At 43.3% G+C, this 20,471-nt stretch overlaps 1 protein-coding gene across 1 annotated transcript in view; it reads right to left on the reverse strand.

Moving 5' to 3' along the window:
• Window positions 1–9,346: 9,346 nt before the first annotated feature.
• The window catches only part of CNBD2 (cyclic nucleotide binding domain containing 2), a 70,481-nt gene continuing 59,356 nt past the window's right edge, over window positions 9,347–20,471 (reverse strand). The window contains exons 11-12 of the mRNA XM_008572595.1: window positions 15,526–15,689; window positions 9,347–9,770 (exon numbers count right to left, since the gene is read on the reverse strand). Coding sequence (XP_008570817.1) covers window positions 9,347–9,770; window positions 15,526–15,689 — 588 coding nt within the window. The remainder of the gene's footprint in view (window positions 9,771–15,525; window positions 15,690–20,471) is intronic.

Below are 20,471 nucleotides of genomic sequence, written 5' to 3' on the forward strand. Positions count from 1 at the left end.
TGTTTTTCAGTTTCCTGTAATGCACGTATTAACTTTTAAAAAATAAACGTTATCTTAAAAACCTGTTTGAAGTCCTCATTGCTTGCAGAATAAAGTTAGGGTACTCCATAGAAGCAGTGCTCACAGTTCTTCATGCCTGGCTCTGACGTATCTGAAGTTTCATGTCTTAGACGCCTTCATCACCTGGGTGTTCTCCCTCTCCAGGTGCTCTGCTGTTCTAGGTAGCCTTGTACTTTGGTGGCTCCATACTTTAGTCATACTATTCCTTTTGTCTATAGGGCCCTTTCCATAATTTCTTATTTGGCAAAATCATTCTTCAGGGCCCAACTCAAAATTTAATTTCTGCACAAGTTTTGCCTGTAAGAACCCGACATCCCAGAATTAAAGTACCAGAACTGAATGTCTGAAGTTATGCCCTTTCCCTTGCAGTTCCTACTTGGTTCCTCTTCTGTGTGGAGCCCACTTGCACTATAACTGTTACTTGAAAACCTACTGGATTGAGCTCAGTTTTAAATCATCTCTGCTGCCACAGGATGCAACATAATACCTGTCACAACAGATGCTTAGGAAATGTGTTGAATACAACAGAGATGAGAGCCCAGCTTCTTGGACTTCTTGTGTGACATCGCTGTTACAGGCACTGGTTGAATTGTCAGGACTCCTGTCATGGCTGATAAACCAAAAGGGTACAGGTCAGATGCAGCACCACCCATCCCCAAATCAGGCACAGAAACATTCTCTAATGGCATACCTGAGGGGTTCTTAGTCTCAACTTTGCACGAGGCTGAGGCTTAAGAGACACTGGCCTCCAGAGGTGGGAAGGTAGAGTTTCCTTGGGTGCTACTGGTGTAACCTGGGTGGATTGGGAGCCTGAGGGCAGATGGAGGAAGCCCTTCCAGTTGCCTTCCCAACCCAGCATAAGGCCTGGACCCAAATCTCTCCTGTTGATGCCTGTAGGAAACAGGTACTAGCTGATTGAGGGGGGCTTCGGGGAGGCACAGAGTCCTTGAATCTCTGCCCTGGAAGGGAAGAACCAGCTGTTCACCTGGGTGGGAGTGGTTTGCAAGCTCCAAACCCACTAGAAGTAGAGAAAAAAACTGAAGCAGTGCCTCTTCTGTCATTTAAGGTGGATTCACCCATAAAGGTCTCCAGGAGGGTAAGGCTCATCAAGAACTAATAGGCAAGGTCAACTCTCAGAAAGGCAGCCCTGGAGGCCCAGGGCAAAGCTAACCCTCAGTGGGCAGGAGAGGAAAGTGAGGTCCAGAGAGGGTGAGGCCCTGCCGGGATCATACCTCATAGCTAGCAATGCGTATTGCCAGGGAAAGAGCACTGGACAGGAAGTCAGAGTTGTTAGCTCTAGTCTAACATCTGTCACTGGCAGTGGACCTTGGCCAGCTGACCCCATCCAGGCCTTGATCTCCTCATTTATAAAATGTGGGGTTTGTTCTGTCTGGTTGATGAGGTTTGCCACTCCGGATCAGATACTAGGCCTTTCAAAGCCACAAGTTTCATCAGCTACAAAACCAAGGTCAAAAACTTCTAAATATCATTCTCTACTAAAAGGAACCATGGTCTTTGGAGAAATGGCTGCTGATTCCAGGGCTGCAACAGGAGAGTACAAGATCATCCTGGAATGTGTTGTCGCAGGAAGCAAAAAAGTGCTCAAAGAATGATGGGTATATATCAAAAGGACACGGAAGCCAGCTTGAGGTGGTTTTCATTGGTAGAATGATTTGTATAATGATCCGGGTTACAACACATCGAATAGAACAGGAAGCCATTTCATGATGAATAAAAAGAAAGTTGGATGAGGAAGGGGATATTTATAATAAGGTTTCAAAGTACCTCCTCACAAAATATTTATTAAAAGGCAGTAAGACACAATCAACAGTGAAAAAGCAAATGGGAAAAAATATTTGCCAATCATATATGTGATTAGGGGTTAATATTGAAAATATATAAAGAGCCACAACTCAACAAAAAATCAAATAACCCAATTATAAAAATGGGCAAAGGACTTGAACCGACATTTCTCTAAAGATAATATACAGATGGCCAACAAGCATACAAAAAGATGTTCAACATCACCAATAATCAGAGAAATGAAAACCAACACAATACTGATACCACCTCACACCCATTAGGATGGCTACTATTAAAAAAAAAAAATCAGAAAATAACTGTTGGTAATGATGTAGAGAAATTGAAACCCTTGTGTACTGTTGGTGGAACTGTAAAATTGTGCAACCCCAATAGAGAACAGTATGGCTGTTCATCAAAACTTAAAAATAGAACTACCATATGATCCAGCAATACTACTTTTGAGTATATATGCAAAAGAATTGAAAGCAGGGACTCAAAGAGATATTTGCACACCAATTTTCATAGCAACATTATTCACAATAACCAAGAGGTAGAAGCAACCCAAGCGTCCATCTATGGATGAATGGATAAACAAAATGTGGTATATATGTAAAAAGGAATATTAGTCAGCCTTTAAAAGGAAGGAAATCCTGTCACCTACTACAACATGAATAAACCTTGAGGACATTATGCTAAGAGAAATAAGCCAGTCACAAAAAGGCAAATACTGATTGATTCCACTTACTTGCGGTATCAAGAGTAAGCCAATTAATAGAAACAGAAAGTAGAATGGTGGTTGCCAGGAGCTGGGGGAATGGGGAAAAAAGGAGTTATTGTTTAATGGACATAAAATTTCAGATTTTCAAAATGAAAAAACTCTGAAGATCTGTTGCACAATGTGAATAGACTTAACACTACTGAGCTGTAACACTTAAAAATGGTTAAGATGATAAATATGTTTTTCACCACAGCAAAAATTTTTTAAAAATGAAAAGGGATAAGTAAGAAGAGTACCTTTTCACAATGAAGACACCATTTTAACCCAATAATCAATGTTAACATCACCAGTAATGGGACATATCGAAATCTTGGGCCACTTGATAGGATGCAGTAAGAACACAGCATTATTTCTGCAATTTCCTACCGAAGATGCAGAACCTAAATCTAATCATATGATTCATCAGACAAAGCCAAATCAAAGACATTCTGCAAAATAACTGGCTTGTAATCTTCATAAGTGTCAAGGTCATGAATGTCAAAGAAAGACTGAAAACTATATCAGACAGAGGGAAACCAAAGAGACATGACAACTAAATGCAATGTATGATTGTAAACTGGATCCTTTTACTATAAAGGACATTATTGGGACAACTGGCAAAATTTGAATGGGGTCTAAGGATTAGAAGGTCATAATGTATTATTTATTTCCTGATTTTGATGATTGTATTGTGGCTGTGTAAAAGAATATCCTTGTTTGAAGGAAATAAACACTAAATTATTTGGATGTGATGGCACATCCAGTCACAACTTACTCTTACATGGTTTAGGGAAAAACCTCTTTGTACTATAACTGCATCATTTCATAAGTGAAATCATTTCAAAATTTACAAAATTATACCACAAAAAGTCCATGATTCTCTTAAGTAAAAAATGAAAGTAAAAAACCAAAACTTGTAATACCATGTTATCCACTATGATAGCCACCAACCACACATTGCTATTTAATTTTAAATTACTTAAAATTAAAACTTCAGTCCTCAGTCACACTAGCTGCTTTTATATGTGGCTAGTGAACCTTCAGGTACAGAGCATTTCCATCATTTAAGAAAATTCTAGGGGCCGGCCCGGTGGCGCACTGCTACAGTGCGCCGCTTGGGAGCGCAGTGGCGCTCCCACCAAGGGTTCGGATCCCACATACAGACCGGTTCCCGACTTGGGAGCGCAGTGGCCCTCCCACCAAGGGTTCGGATCCCACATACAGACCGGTTCCTGCTCACTGGATGAGCGAGGCGCGGGCGCAGCGCCGAGGGTTGCGATCCCGTTGCCGGTCCCGGTCCAGTACGGGTGCGACACTGAGGGTTGCGGTCCGTTGCCGGACACGAATAAAAAAAAAAAACATGCTCTATTTTTAGACACAAGCTCTGCGGGCCAGCCTGCTTCACAAACTGCAGAACACACAATAGCTACAAAACTAAAAAGATACATTGGTAAAAAAAAAAAACATGCTCTATTTTTAGACACAAGCTCTGCAGGCCAGCCTGCTTCACAAACTGCAGAACACACAATAGCTACAAAACTAAAAAGATACATTGGAGCACATGCGCACTAACTCCACCCACACAAAAAATTGTTTAAGAAATGTCAAAGGGAGCCTGACTAAATTATACTATTTTCCCCACAGGAGGCTGCGGAAGTTGGAGAATAAGTGAGGGTGAAACAAAGGAGAGGGTCAAGGGCCCGACTCCCGGGTTGGGGTAAGGCTTGAAGAACACCCACTGACCCTCCACTTTTACAGATGGTGGTAGTGATGCTCCAGAAAGGGAAGGAGCTTTGTTGAAAGTCACACAGCACATGTCTGGCTTTGCCACCTCTCTCTGTCCCCAGCTCTCACAAGTGTCTGTTCCCAAAGCCCACAGCCGTGAAAACCCTTTGTTCCAGCTTTGGTGCTGTTTCTCAGCCACCCAGAAACTACTACTCGTCCTCATGGTCTGCTCTGAACCGGTGATTACAAATTCTGCAGCTCGCCACCCTTGAGTCCCCACATAGGAGAAAGGCTCCATGGCAAAATGGCCTCTAAGCATATTATCCTAAAAGTGGTTCCCTATGACAGAGCCCCCTGGAGTAGAGAAGTGACCCATCTCACTCCTTAGACTTTCCATAACTGGAAGGTAAGATTTTTCCATGAGTTATATAAAAGGAATAGAGGGTTTACGAGTGCTTTTGCTTCCAACCCCAAGATGGGTTCTTAAACACTTCCTCTAACAAATGCTGGCAATATCCCCTGTGTTTATTTTTCAAATGTGTGTTGTGTTTTTTTTTTTTCACTTTCCCCAAACAATGGAAGCTTTTAGTGCTGGGGGCTATATTTTTGGCTGAATGGCTTGGGTGTGCCTCTCCAAGTATGACTATGCTTATTTACATATGGAAAATCATTCCAGAGAGTGATTACATTCTCTCTAGCACAGTTTCAGGGTTGTGTGTACAGAATTTCTTTTTTGAAAACAGGTGGCTCATTTGGGATAGATTAGTAACAGTATTTATGCTGCAATGCCAACTAACTAGGAGGGCACCAGTGATGCAGAGAAAGCACATGTATTTCCTGGGACAACCACTTGGTAGCCGAGTAAGATTAGACAAGGCCTTTGCTTCTCTGGGCCTCAGGTTCCTCATCTATCAAATGGGATAATGCCACCTAGTTGGTTGCCAGGAAATATTTTCAGGATAAGTGATAGCCTCTGTAGAGTACCTCATATAACGCCTGGCACACACTGGGTACTCCATACCTGAGCCCAGGCCTTTCTCCCTGGTTCCTTACACAAGGCCAATCACTCCAGGCTTCCTGGACTCACAGATCTGTTCCTCGATGGGCAGCGAGACACTCTGTAGCACTGAAAACATAATTTATTGCCAACACTTGTGCCCAGGGGCATCATATTTACTCTTTCTGAATGAACTTTTCTCCAATAAATCCTACTTTGACCTCTTCTGCCTGACTCTGATCCCTGGTCCATGTTGCAGAGTATATGAGAGTACTTCAAAAAGTTCATGGCAAGATTTGTATCATCCTTTAATTCTATTTTTCCACGCACTTTTCGAAGTACCCTTGTATGTGTGAGGAAGGGGAGCCTTGAGAACCACCACGTGTTCTGAAGCTCCCAGTCTGGAAGCTGTCACACAATTACAAGCCCCCACAAGCCCTTTCCACCTATTCCCACCCCATCTTCTTTCAAACAGCACCCTACTCGGTAGTGCCTGATGAAGGTTTAATGACCTGCCTTCGCTCTCTCCCTGCCAGGCTGCCTTTAATGTTACACATATTTAGAAAAGAATGTGGGGGTTGGGCGAGATGTCAACCAGAGCCCTCTCACCCCAAATCTTTCAGTGATGACCTTTATCACTGATGATGAGGACTCAGCCTTCCAAAAGTCTCCATTTCCTATTCCATTGAAAGGCAAAGAGTCTCTGTATGATCATATTGATCTTGGTCAAAAGGATGCTAATAACACCTAACATGTATTGTGCGCTCGCCGTGTGCCAGGGACTTTACACATATAACCCGAGTATAACTGAGGCCTCACACTGCCCACTCCTTCCTTGGTTACTGAATGCAAAGAAACAGCAGTCCTGCATAACACCGTAATTAAGAGCTATTCAAATATTTACTAGGCTTCAGAAAAAGCTTTGCTCTCCTCTGCTCCCCTCAAGACTTCCTGAAGCCCAATCCCACAGTCTCTCTCTTCATACAGGCCCTCATCCCCAGGTTGCTCTTCAAGTCTATTTTCTCACCCATTACTACCCTGGAAAATATGTTCTGCCTCTTATTCTGGAAGCTTTTTCTAACTTCTCAGGAAGCAGGACCCAGGATCTTGGTGAACAAAATCCTCCACCTTGTTATATACAAATCAGCTCTTTTAATCCTCAGCAGCCATTAAGGGGCAGAGCTGGCAGGACCCAACTGGTCACTGGACTCCACAGTCAGATGCTTAAGCAAGGTGACTGTCATATCATAAGTGCTCAATATGTGTTAGCTCCTCTCCCTTCCTTTGGCCATATCACATCTGCTCAAGAACCTTCAAGGGCTCCCTATTGCCTACAGCAGGAATCAGCAAATTATGGCCTGCAGGTCAAATCTGGCCTGCCACTTTTGTTTCAGTAAATACATTTTTATTGGAACACAGCCACACCCATTCATTTACATGTTTTCCACAGCTGCTTTCATGATACGGTGTTGAGTTGCAACGGACACCATATGGCCCGCAAAACCTAAAATTTTTACTATCTGGCTCCTCACAGAAAGTTTGCTGACCCCTGGCCTAGAGAGTAAGAAGCAACAGAGATGGCATCTCACCCTCTTCTGCATCTGCTGCAGAGAAAGTGCTCAGTAAATAAAGTTCAAATGACTGAACAAGAAGTCTGCACCATCACTTGGAGCCACAGCCCTAGGTGCAAAGAGATCCCTAAAAATAAGTCAGACACCCCAACTTCCCTGGTCACAGAATAGTGGCCCCTTGTCCTTGCAGGTCACAGCCAGCCTTTCCAGGACTGCTGCAGATGTCCCTGGCTCCTTGACTCTCTGGAGCTATCAGGGACATCAAGCTCCTTATGTCCACTGCCTCTCTACTATTTAATTCTACATCCCTTCCAAGAGAAAAACTTCATACTCCTTTTTCGGTGTGCAACATGAAAACAGTTTTCTTTTAAATTCGGCAGGCAAAATTATAATGTTACATATGCTTTTCATGCTATACTTACCCCTCATTCATAAAAACCATTGATCTTGTCCTACCTGTTCATTTCACCACTGGGGAAACTGAGGTGCAGGTAAAGGACTCACAGTGCTCCAGGGGGTCCAGTGAGACAGAAACAGAGCGAGGCTTTCCAGAGCTCCCATCCCCAGCTCAGCACACAGGTGCTCCTCAGAGTCTGCTCCTCGCCAGAGGTGGGGCTGGAGAGTGTGAGCAGGTGTGTGGGGGTCAAGGAGGGCTCCTGCATGCTCTCAAGCTAACCTGTGGGCTTTCCTAAGGGAGAGAGGTGGTTTGATGCTTGGTCTGTGGTGCTGAGGCTGGATGGAGACAGGAACCCTGAGTTCTAGGTTCAGGTGACAGGTGGCCCCAGACTAAGGTCTCCCCAGGGACTGAGGAGCCTCTTTAACCTGCTGCCTCCTTGCCTCTGGCCTGCCTCTTCTGTCACTGGCTGCTTACTCCTCATCCTTGACACAGGAAGCCAGCTCCTGTTGTACTGCCCATCTGTCTCCCTTCAGCTCTTTGTCCTCCTCCTCCCGGCAGTCAGTGGACTCTCTGGTGACATTTTGTCAGTCACACCGAGGGCCAGCCCACAGCCTGCAGACCTGACACAGCCTGCCTGTGTTTGGTTTGTCTGACACTACTCTAACATAATTTGAATTAATTGCTCATGTTTAAAAACCAGCAGAAATCATCTAAAATATTGGATTTCTTGATTCTCTTCAAAGATCTACAAACTGGCAATACTGGGCCTGCATGATTTCCTGGCATGGCATCAACCGGCTGGGGTTATGGAGCAGGTGCTCCACCTGGACAGGGAATGTATGCATTGGGTCCCCAGCATCCCTGCCTCTGGAGTATACCTACATTTATAAAGCAAATATATTTCACAGGGCCTAGTTTCAAAAGCTCTGTAGTTTCAGGTTTAGCCTAACCTTTTGGAATTACATATAGAAATGTTAACCTTGCAAAAGACAGGAAACTTTCCCCAGGCTAAAGTCTCTGTTGCAGATATAGAATTGTAACACAGCAAGGTTGCTGGCTCAAGGACAGACAAGTTACTTGATTGATATGTAAAAATGCTGGGGAAATTGTTGTAAGGAAAAACAATGTTTGCTAAGATCAAGTTTTTGTTGGTGGATCGACTTAACCTTTTGCAAATTGCATTATGGAATGTCACTTTGCAGATATAGAATTGTAACACAGCAAGGTTGCTGGCTCAAGGACAGACAAGTTACTTGATATGTAAAAATGCTGGGGAAATTGTTGTAAGGAAAAACAATGTTTGCTAAGATCAAGTTTTTTTGGTGGATCGACTTAACCTTTTGCAAATTGCATTATGGAATGTCACTTTGCTTATTTCAGTGATGTCACTATTTCTCCATTTGTTAGCCAAAATCCTGCCGATATCCTTGTGTTTTTGTAATGGTTAGATCAACTGAATTTTCTTGTAAAACTTCCTTGTCCTTACAATAAAAGGGAGAGGCTAACTTTGGAGGGGGCTGCCACATTCAGTTTTGCTCCTCCTAATGGAGAAATTACTGAAGTGCAGTCCATCCAGGCCTCAATGCATACACAGTGCTTGAGTATTCACGTAATACTTTTCTTCATTTCTGTTACACGGGGAAAAGAGGTGTAACACCTGCCATTCCCTGTCACCTCCCCAGCCCTACTGTGCTTGCAACCCTAGTCTTGACAACTTTGATCTGAGCTCCCTATTGCCTCCCATCCAGTTCATTAGACAAGACCCTCCCACCCTGAGACAGTCCACAGTGATTAACCCATCCATACCATAGCCATCCATAGCCCATCCATAGCCTCCTCTCTTCATCAGCCCAGCCCACAAGTGACAAGGGACACTGTGCCCCAGTTGCTGCCCCCAAATATCCCTTGGACCCACAGGTCAGCTCTCCAGGCACTCCCACTCTAAGCCCCACAACTCCCATGGTGGTCACTCAGAAAACATGGCGGCCAATCCAACATCATTTATTGGTTTTCAACAAGGACTCTGCACTCCTATACTAAGGCAAGAGTTCCCGGATTTTGTACCGGGGTGCTGTGATGGCCTGGACAATCCTCAACGGAGGGAGGTATTTCCGGGATGCCATAAAAATGGGATGACGAGGTTTAGTCTTCTTGTTGATACTACACACATCCAGGGTCAATGATTTAGGACTGTGGAAGGGTGCTGTGATGGCCTGGACAATCCTCAACGGAGGGAGGTATTTCCGGGATGCCATAAAAATGGGATAACGAGGTTTAGTCTTCTTGTTGATACTACACACATCCAGGGTCAATGATTTAGGACTGTGGATCCCTTTCTTTTGGGGCTGGACTGGGGTGAATGGTGGGATTTGGCGAGGCTCCACCAGCAGTCGTACCAGGTCCTTCCGAAAGATGTTCCAGCTGTTCTCCCTGAGGAACTTCTGGCACATTTCTTCATCACTGAGGGGCAGGCACAGAAGGAGAGATTCTCAAGCCAGCTCTTCCCTGTCCCCAGACCCCTCCAGCCTTGCCTTCTGCCACTCTTTCCAATCCCTAAACACACTATGCTCCATTCTGCCTCTCTGCCCTTTCCCAGAATTTTCTCTCTGCCTTCTTTGTCTTTCTACAACTTTCCTCACTTAGACCTGCATGTCCCATGCAGTGGTCACAAGCCATATATGGCTTCTGAGTACCTGAAATGTGGCCAGTGTGAAATAGAGATGAGCTATGAGTGTAAAATACATGCCAGATTTTAAAGATTAAAACAACAAAAGAATGTAAAATATCTCCTTAATAATTTTATATTGGTAACATGTTGAAAATGATACTTCAGCTATACTGAACTCAATATAATCAATTAAAATTAATTTCACCTCTTTCTTTTTACTTCTTATAATGTGGCTAGTGAAAAACTTAAATCGCATATGTGATCATTAGCCATCAGAGAAATGTAAATCAAAACCACAATGAGATACCATTTACACCCACTTACAATCAAAAAGACTGATAATAGTGTTGATGAGGATGTGGAGATATTGGAACAAGGGTTCCAATATACTGCTGGTGGGAATGTAAACTGGTGCAGCTGCTTTGGAAAACATTCTGGCAGTTCCTCAAAAGGTTAAACATAGCATTACCGTATGACCCAGCAATTCCACTCCTAGGTATATACCTAAGAGAAATGAAAATATATATCTACACAAAAATGTGTACAAGAATGTCACAGCAGCATTATTTATAATAGCCAAAAAGGAAAAATAACCCAAACATCCATCAACTGCTAAACGGATAAAGTGTAACATATACATACTGTATGATTCCATTTATATAAAGTGTCCAGAACAGGTACCTTGGACTGGTCATGATGCTCTGGCTCTGCCCTGCCCCCTTGCCCCATGGCATGTGAGGGTGTGAACTGTGGGGGTAGGGTGGGATGGGTTCAGCACTCACTGTCTTACTTCCTTCTGAGACCACAGCAAGGGAAGGGCAAGTTAAACTTCTGTTGACTTGCCTGTACTCTTTTACCTAAGGAGGGAAGCCTAATGGATCACTAAAAATTCAAAACATTCTTTTGGTTAGATTAAACTGACCAGGACAAAGTCAACTGTGACCCATAGAAATCAACTTAAGAAAAAAAAACACTAGAAGCCAGAATGGGCTGCAAGCTAGTGCTGTTTGTCTCAGTGATGTGCCAAAGCCAGCTCCTGCGAGTTCATGAAAACTAATTGTGTGCATCTCTTCTCTACTCCATGTTTAGTGATATCAGGTTAGTAGCTTGAAATTGGCCATGGTGGCAGTATTTACACCACAGAAATCGGAAAACACTACAAATCAGTCTTTCTTCCTACCTCCTGGAAAGCTGGTGTTAAACATTCACCAGCACACCACTGGATAGTTGCCACTTAAAAAGTCCCATTAACTGCCAACTTCTTACATAATAACAATATCTGACTCCGACTTAGAACTTACCATGTGTCAAACACTTTACATTGGTTAGCTCATTTAATTTTCACAACCACCCTATTTCACAAACATGGAAACTGAAACTGGGGCTCAAAGATGGAAAGGGACTCACCAAAACCTGTGAGGTGGCAAGTATGTGATTACAAATTCTTAAGGGATCATTTTTTTTTTTTTTGCTCAGAGTCCAAGTTAAGATAGACATGATTCCACGTCACCTCCTGATGCTGATGGTCATATTGATTTCTAGTCTACTTTTTCACGAAACAGGGTAGCTCTTCTAGAGGCCTTGGCTTCACGCAGGGGCTTCAGTTCCAATCCCCTGCTTCACTTGAACTGAAAACTTCATCTGTCCTTGCAGGCTCTAAAACTTCAGCCCACGATGCCCTTAATCCCTCCTGGGCAATCCCCCATCATTAGATCACACTGTTTGCTTGGGTTTTAGGATCCTCTTCATTTTGGCCCTAGGGGACTTCCCTGACTTTCTTATGAACTCAGCTATTATTTACTCCACGTGGCATTCCCTGTGTTTTGTAGGGGGGTGATTTTTAGGTTACCTAGCCTGTGGCAACGCAGGACAGGTGCCTCTGCTACTGACTCTGTGATCTTTAGGACTTCCAAGTCCTCAAATAAAACATGAGGGATTTGAACTAGATAACGGATATATTTTCTGCCTGCTTTAGCAGTCTAAAAAACCATGAGTTCAACAATTAATGAGTAAGACAGAATTCTGTTTGTCAGCATTATAGATGACTGCAGCAAAGTGCTGACTGGGCAGCACGAATGCTGAGTGCTCAAACATCTGCCACCTCAAGTCTATGGAAACCTTTTCTGAATTCCAATTCAAGAAACATTAACTGGTACCCATCATGTGCCAGGCATTATGTGAGGAGCTGAGGCTCCTTAAAGCCTTTTCAAGGGGGTGGGTCTAAATAACCATTTTCTTTATTTGTCGTACACAGGAATCAGAGACATGCAGCATCTTTGAACTAGAAGGAACCACCAGTGTCTCTTCACTTGTTTTTCTCACAAAACTGCCCCAATTTTGGTCATATCTACATATCATCTGTTCTTTAATTTACTAATGTTTTTCTTAAATCTATTCAGTCTCTTTTACTTAAATATTTACTTTAGCTTTGTCCTAAGCAAGAAGATCTGTCAAATTCTGGGTTTAGTAAGCTAGTCATGTTGTTTTTCTAATTCACACTAGAATAAATACATAACTGTTAAAACTAAAAATGTCAATCTGTGTGCCATCTTGTAAACCTCGTGTGGAATATGTTCCATACTTTGGTAAACATTGATCTAATTTTCTTGTTTTGCCAGTTGGAGTCTGAAGCTGAGAGGAGGAGAAATGATCTGTGCAAGGTCAGGCAGCTCACACATGAAATTCTTCATGTGCTTACTGGACATGGCTGCAGTCATCTACAGATCTGCCTGCCTTCACACCTGCTTTTTCTCTACCACTGTAATCACTGGCTTTCCACACCTGCTGGTAAAATCATATCTGATCACAATATCACAAGTAAATAAAAGAGGGGGGGGTGCAAAATTGTATAGTCACTATGAGTTCCATTATGAAAACTTTATATGCATGAACGATAAATGCATATTTGGCACATGTCCATGTGGTGAAAAAAATACTAAAAAAAGACAAAATGCTAACTGGGATTGTTGGAAGATTGCAAATGGTTTGGTTTTTGCCTTTTTTACTGTTCAGCATTTTCTAATTTTCTGCAATGAGTATGGCCCATTCATTCATTCAACATTTACTGAGCATCTACCACAAGCTGGGCACTGTACTGTTGCTAGAGATGAAAGGCAGACAAAACATAAGCCCTGCCTTCATGAAGCACTTGATTAAGCGGTGGGGAAACGTGTGTAAAAAGATATCTTTAATACAACAGGGCATGGTCAATGATAGAGTTGTGTAGAGAAAGAAGTGTACAGAAAAGGATACTTATCCCAACCTGGGTTAATCAAGGGAAGGTTTAGCTGGAAAAGATGAATCTTAAAGAATGAGCAGGAATTTACCAGAAGAGGCGAAGGTGAAGGATTGGAGGATGGCATTTCAGGCAGAAGAGCCAACAGGGGCAAAGACAAGGTATGTGCAGAATCCAGCAGGCAACCTGCCCAGGTTGCTGGAGTGGGTTAGAGGTAGCAGGAGATGCTGCAGGGGACTTCAGTGGGGGCCAGACTATGAGGGCCATTTAGGTGGCATTGACTTTGGACTTTATCCTATAGGAAGTGAGATATCACTGAAAGGTTTTAAGCAGGAGTCTAACATAGCCAGACTGGGGTTTTAACAAAAACACAGTGTGCAGGAAGGATCTGGCAGGGAGGAGACTGAGGCAGGAGGACTGGTGGTAAGATTCTTGCAGGAGTCTAGGTCAGTGGGATTGAGAAGACATGTCACCAAGGGGGATGTATAAGATTCACTGGGGTTGTGAAGAGAATATAGGATTTCATTTCTATTTATCTTCGTCTTATTCTTTTTAACGATCTATTTTTATGTTTATAACACATATATAGGTATAATAATATATGAATATAATAAATAAATTAACATGTTATTTATATTACATATACATACTAGGGGGTATACAAACTCTTTTAGTAATAGCAGTATCAGATGAAAACAGTTGAGACCACTGGTCTGGGCAATAAATTAATTTTTACATAGAAAAATAAAGTTACTTTTTCCATTTAAAATTTACTTTCCCATATAAAAGCATTAACATTTACTCTGGAAAATTTGGAAACTTTGAAAAAGTAAATTTATCTGACCTTTCAAGATAGATATTTATTTTTTAAAATTATAAAAGTAGTATGTCATCATTACTGAAAATTTGGAAAATAAAGAAAAAAAGCCCACTCGGAATGTCCTACCCTGACACAGTTTTTTTCCCTTCATTATAAAAGCAATGCAAACTTATTGCAAAAACAAACATGAAAGATATATAAAACATATAGCCAGAAAGTCTCCTTTAGTCTGCATTCTAGAAAGAACAACTATTACAAGTTTGGCAATGCCATGGCTATTATCATTTTTGCTTATTTCCTTCTAGGTTTTTCTCAGGTAAGTGTCTTACAAAGGCATAGTCATGGTATATACACAAATTTGTACTACCCTTTTCATGTATCATTATGTTACCCAATTTACCCTGCTGTTACAGAACCATTAAACTTAACATTTTTAATAAAACAGTTATGTTCTATTAAGAGAATGTAACACAATTTTCTTAACTATTCCCTCATTGTGGCACATGTGGGTGGTTGTGGTTTTTGTTTTTCTATTATGAACATGACTCCTTATTAACATCTTAATGCAAGTAGCTTTGCCCATATTTTGGCTATATAAAGATAAATTCACAGGTGGATCACTGCCTCAAAGGTTCGGGACAATTTTATAGCCCTTGAAGCATAATGCTAAAATTATTATCAAAAGGATTGAGCCAACTACTACTAGTTTCAGTTCACCCTTGTCAGCATTAGGTATTATCATTTTTTTTCTTTTTTCTTTTCCTTAGGAAAAGGTAGATTTTAATAACTGCTTTTATCATCAGATTAAGTCATAATTACGGAATAGTTAGAAATTTCTGGGCTTGCTGGTTAGATCAGTTGGTTAGAGCTCAACTTCATAACACCAAGGTCATGGGTTTGGATTCCCAAACCAGACAGCTGCCCCCCAAAAAATAAAAATAAAAAATAAATTTCTGAAAGGTTATTATTGTTAAAAAAAAAAAAGTTCACCCTTACATAAATAATATCTAGTACTTCACTGGGACATTACTGTTCAAAGGGGCCTGGCCAAATAACTCCCAAACAAAACACTCAACCCACAGTTGTTTTCTATCCCACTGCTCAGGAAGCCCGGGTGCTGGACGTAAAGCCTCTGAAAGGAGAGGAGTCAGGCCAGGTCAGGGCCAGTGGCAATACTCAGAGTCGGCCAGACTCCAGACAGGGAGCCCAAGGGTTTTTTTCCTGGGACATGCTACTTGAATTATTGTTCAATTAGTCAACACAATAGATATTCAAAAGAATAATTAATTAGCATGGTAAGGAGGTTACTGCATTCTTTGATCATTTTAACTTGTTCATTTAATTTGGGCGGGGGTTGGGGGGAGCAGCTGGCTGGTACAGGGATTAAACTCTGGATCTTGGTGTTATCAGCACCACACTCTAATGCACTGAGCTAACCAGCTAGCCCTGTTCATTTAATCTGATGGGATTTATGCACTTTTCCATCACTGACCTTGGGTACCCAACCTTGAACTGTGACAAACTTTCTTTTATGTTGTCATCAATCAGTTCATAAAATTTTTCTTTCCTCAGCCGTATCACTTCAGCTCCCAGGCTCACGAGGATCAGTGGCCGCGTGTCATGTTGGTTCTCTGGGAGGAAGGCCTCATGAGAGCCCTAGAGAGAAGTCACAGCAAGTTAGACCTCAGAGACCAGCCAGTTCTACCAGCAGATCTTCTAGATGGGAAAAATAAGGCCTCAAACAGGTGAATCCATCCGGGGTCACTGAGCAAGTGAGGGAGAGAAGTGCAGGGCTCCTTTTGCTACATGACATTGAAGTCCTCCCACTCCTGGAGTTAGAAGAGCCCCTAAAACACTTTCCCCACTGTCCCACCTCCACAGAGCAGTCTCTGCTCCAAGAATCACACTTACACTATCGCTCTCAAGTTTTCCCCAATGTCCAATCTCAACTGTTTTTTGCAGAGTAAACCCGTTTTCTCTTCCTTAGGACTTATGACAAAAATCAAACAGCTAGTCCTCTTCTAGACCTTCCCTTTTCCAGCCACCCCCACCCCATCCTTTTCTGCAGACCTCAATTCTTTCTCCATCCCTCACAGAGTTGGGTGACCACTGGGCCTCCTCTCTGCAGCTCATGTTGCTGCTCCTGCTCTTTGGCCTGGATTCACACTTGGCTCTATCTGGAAGGGAGATGATCAACAGCCACCCCTGCTTGCTTTATGGAGAGTGCAAGCCCCTTTTTAAGGAGACACATGGGACAGGCAGAGTTGGGACTCACCTTCAAATCCTAGTTTTATTGCTTTCATGCTGTGTGACATTGGATAGTTTTCTTAACCTCAGTGTCCTCATTAGTAAAATGAGAATAACATAGGAACCACCTCACTGGGTTGTTGTGAGTTTTTTTTTTGTTTGTTTGTTTTTTTAAAGATGACCAGTAAGGGGATGTCAACCCTTGGCTTGGTGTTGTCAGCACCACGCTCAGCCAGTGAGCGAACCGTTTTTTTTGTTTGTTTGTTTTTTTAAAGATGACCAGTAAGGGGATCTCAACCCTTGGCTTGGTGTTGTCAGCACCACGCTCAGCCAGTGAGCAAACCGGCCATCCCTATATAGGATCCGAACCCGTGGCCTTGGTATTATCAGCACCGCACTCTACCGAGTGAGCCACGGGCCGGCCCGTGAGGGTTAATTGAGTTAATATACACCAAACGAACAACAACCCAGTGAGCTGGCTCCTATGTTATCCTCATTTTATTGATGAGGACACTGAGGTTAGGAAAGTGGTCCAACATCACACAGCATGAAAGCAGTAAAGCTAGGATTTGAACCCAGGTGGTTTGTCTTCAGAGTCCATGCTTTTAGACACTACATTATGAGGAAACTGAGGCACAAAGAGGTTAAGTAACTTGCCCAAAGTAACAAGACTTAAGTGGCAGAGCCAGGATTTGAACCCAGAGATCTGTTCAGGAGCAGCGCTATTTTACTTGCACTCTTGTCCGCATCCAGTCCATCCCCAACACAGCCAGAGTAGAGTCAATTCTCTGCCTAGACCCTTCAAATAGCTTCCCAAGCACCTAGGATAAAATAAAACTCCTCATCGTGGCTGCCGAGGCCTGGGTGATCTCACCCTTGCCTGGCTCTCCAGCCTGGCCTCATGCCACCCCACCCCTGCCTCGCTTACTCTGTTCCAGCCACCCTTCTTTCCCTTTCAGTCTCTGGACATGCCAGGCTCCTTCCTACCTCAGGTTTGAGCTTCCTGTTGCTCTGTCTAGAAAACACTGTTTCCCCAGGTCGTTCCATACCTGTTCTTCTCATCATTTAGGTCTCAGCTTAGACATCGCCTCCTCAGGGCAGCCTTCCTTGACTATCCCATTTAAGAAGCTCGCCTCCCTATCTTGCTTCTATTTCATTCCTAACAGCAATTTGCAACTCTCTATGTACAGGCAGTCCCCAACTTAGGATGGTTCGACGTACAATTTTTTGACTTTAAGATGATGGTGATTTCAGCTGCGTACGTAAATGGCAAGTACCCACATACCACCATTCTGTTTCTCACTTTCAGAACAATATTCAATAAATTACACGAGATACTCAACACTTCATTATAAAATAGGCTCTGTGTTAGATAATTTTGCTCAACCGTAGGCCAATATAAGTGTTCTAAGCATGTTTAAAGGTAGGTTAGGTTGAGCTGTGATGTTCAGTAGGTTAGGTGTATTAGATGCATTTTTGAATATTTTCAATTCACAATGGGTTTATCTAGACATAACCCCACCGTAAGTCGAGAAGCATCTGATTTCCTAGTTTATCTGTTTATTGCCTGTCTCCTGACTAGACTGTAAGCCCCTTGGGGGCAGAAATCATGTCAGTTTATTTGCCCACACGGGCACCTTGTGCCATGCTTGGAGCATGGCAGATGTTCAAGGAATATCTGCTGAATAAATGCTCACATGGAGTCACACAACGTTAGAGGTGGTAGCTCATCGAGGACATGAATTCAGAGAGGTAAAGTGATTTGCCTAAGGCTACATAGCTAGCTAGCTATTAGAAGCAAAATGAGAATAACATACCTCCGTCTGTCACCTCTCTTCTGCCCTGCTGGTGGCTCTGACCTGACCAGTCTTGACCACCTCTGAGGCTTCAGGCTGCCTGTTCCCTAGAGAAATTGGTTCCCCTGCACCTCCAGCTTAAAATTTGGGTCTCTCCGCTCCAGACCATGACGTCTGCTATTTCTAGGTGCCACCCAGCTCCACACTCATGCTCCCAAGGGCAAGGAAAATGTGATCCCCTACCTTCTGGGTGAGTACAGTCACAGCTCTTACCACTCATTCTCCGGCAAATGAAGCCAGGGCCTTGAACGCAACAGAGTCCTACCAAAGGCACCTCATGGAGCATCTGCAGACATTTTCTTCAGAGGGCTCATGTTAAATATCTGTTATGGGCCTTCTCTGTGCCAGCCCTGTGTGATGAAGAGGCAGCCAGGTCCTTGTGCTGAGCCCCACTCCCAGCCTTTCGGGACTTCCTAGGGAATCAAGAGCAAACTCCTGATTCCACTATTGCACACCCTCTACAACAAGGACCCTGTTGTTCCAGCTCTTCACACAACTTCCTGCTCCTGTCACCATCTACCAAATGGAGCAAGGTGTTTTTCCGCCCTCTCTGTAGCCCCAGCTCCTCCGCCTTGTGTGCAGTTCTGAGCACCTCACTCTGAAACACTGACAAACTGAGGGGAAGCAGTGAGAAGGCTGGAAACCATGCAACATGAAGAACGACTGAAGGACTGGAGCACATTCTGCCTGAATAAGAAAATAATTAATGGAGCGTTGGCACTGCGCCTGCTTCATAAATGCTGAATGAAAAACAAAGCAGCATTCTTTAAACATCTAAGGAGCCATGACATGGCAAGGAAACTGATTTCTTCTGTTTGGGGGGGCAGGGGCAGTGCGAAACTAGTTTAAAGTTGCAGGAGGCAGAGTTTTACTGAACAAAAGTTAGAACTTCCTAAGAGCTCAAAAATATTCAATCAGCATAAACAGAGGGCCATGCTAGGAACCAGAGCTCCCAGACAGTATTGCGCTGACTTTCCTGGCTCTGAGGATGTACAGGCCAGCGGGAAGGAGCAGTCACGACCCACCATAACAAAGAGTGGGAAGGGCATAAGGATGACCTTGGAGATACTGTGATTGAGGACCTGTGGAAAGGTCATGGTGAGGGACCGAGCTCCAAGACTCTGGATGACCACGCATAGGGCTTCAGAAGACAGCTCTTCCCAGGCAGGCCAAGGCCATTGCTACTCACTGGAAAGCCCTTCTGCCCGCTCCATCTCTGCCAAGGTCATGCTGCTCAACCTGCCCCTCAGCTCTGGCACCCATCACCCAGCTTTGACAGCGATCAACTGATGGCCAAACTTGTTTCATCCATCCTTCCACTACTGTAGTAATTTTTTTTAATGGTCTACATTTTAGAAGAGTTTTAGATTTACAGAAAAATTGAAAAGATAGTACAAAGTTCCCATCTACCCCACACTCAGTTTCCCCTATTAGTAACATCTTACATTAGTATGAAATCCTTGTTATGATTAATGAACCAATATTGGTACATTATTATCAACTGAAGTCAGTGAGTTTAGATTTCCTGTTCTTCCTTAATGTCTCTTTTCTATTCCACTTTCCTATGCAAGATATATTACATTTAATTGTCATGTCTCTTTAGGCTACTCTTGGCTGTGACAGTTTCTCAGACTTACTTTGTTTTTGATGATCTTGAAAATTTTGAGGAGGGCCGGCCCGTGGCTCACTTGGGAGAGTGTGGTGCTGATAACATGGCCCGTGGCTCACTTGGGAGAATGTGGTGCTGATAACACCAAGGCCATTGGTTCGGATCCCATATAGGGATGGCCGGTTAGCTCACTTGGGAGAGCGTGGTGCTGACAACACCAAGTCAAGGGTTTAAGATCCCCTTACCGGTCATCTTTTTTAAAAAAAAAAAAAAAGGAAAAAAAATTTTGAGGAGTAACGTAGGGTTATAGCCATAGCTATGCTAACTGTCTGGTTGGGGTCATTGTCAGACTCCTGCCAACATAGCCAATTGTAAAGCTACACGACTATGCCAATTGTATGGCTAGGCAATTCACAACTAAAGCCAAAACTTTTCATTATTGTAGTTATACTAAGTTTCCATTTGTATCATCAGGGCTAGGGCTCACACCCTTCAAACCCGTTGTACAGACTGGGTCACAGACCCCTCACATGCCAGGCTGGGTCACCAGACCCCTCACGCGCAGGTCCACGCTAGATAATTGGGGAAAGATCCCAGGAGCTGTTGGCAGACAACACGAGCTCAGTCCTCAGCTTCTTCAGCAGCAGCAGCAGCTTACAGGTCTGGCAGCAGCAGCAGCAGTGGCCTCTCGGAGGGTCCCCGGGGCCCTAGCAGCAATAGCTTGCA

Source organism: Galeopterus variegatus, unplaced genomic scaffold (genome assembly GCF_000696425.1).
Source record: "Galeopterus variegatus unplaced genomic scaffold, G_variegatus-3.0.2 Scaffold3, whole genome shotgun sequence".
NCBI lineage: Eukaryota > Metazoa > Chordata > Mammalia > Dermoptera > Cynocephalidae > Galeopterus > Galeopterus variegatus.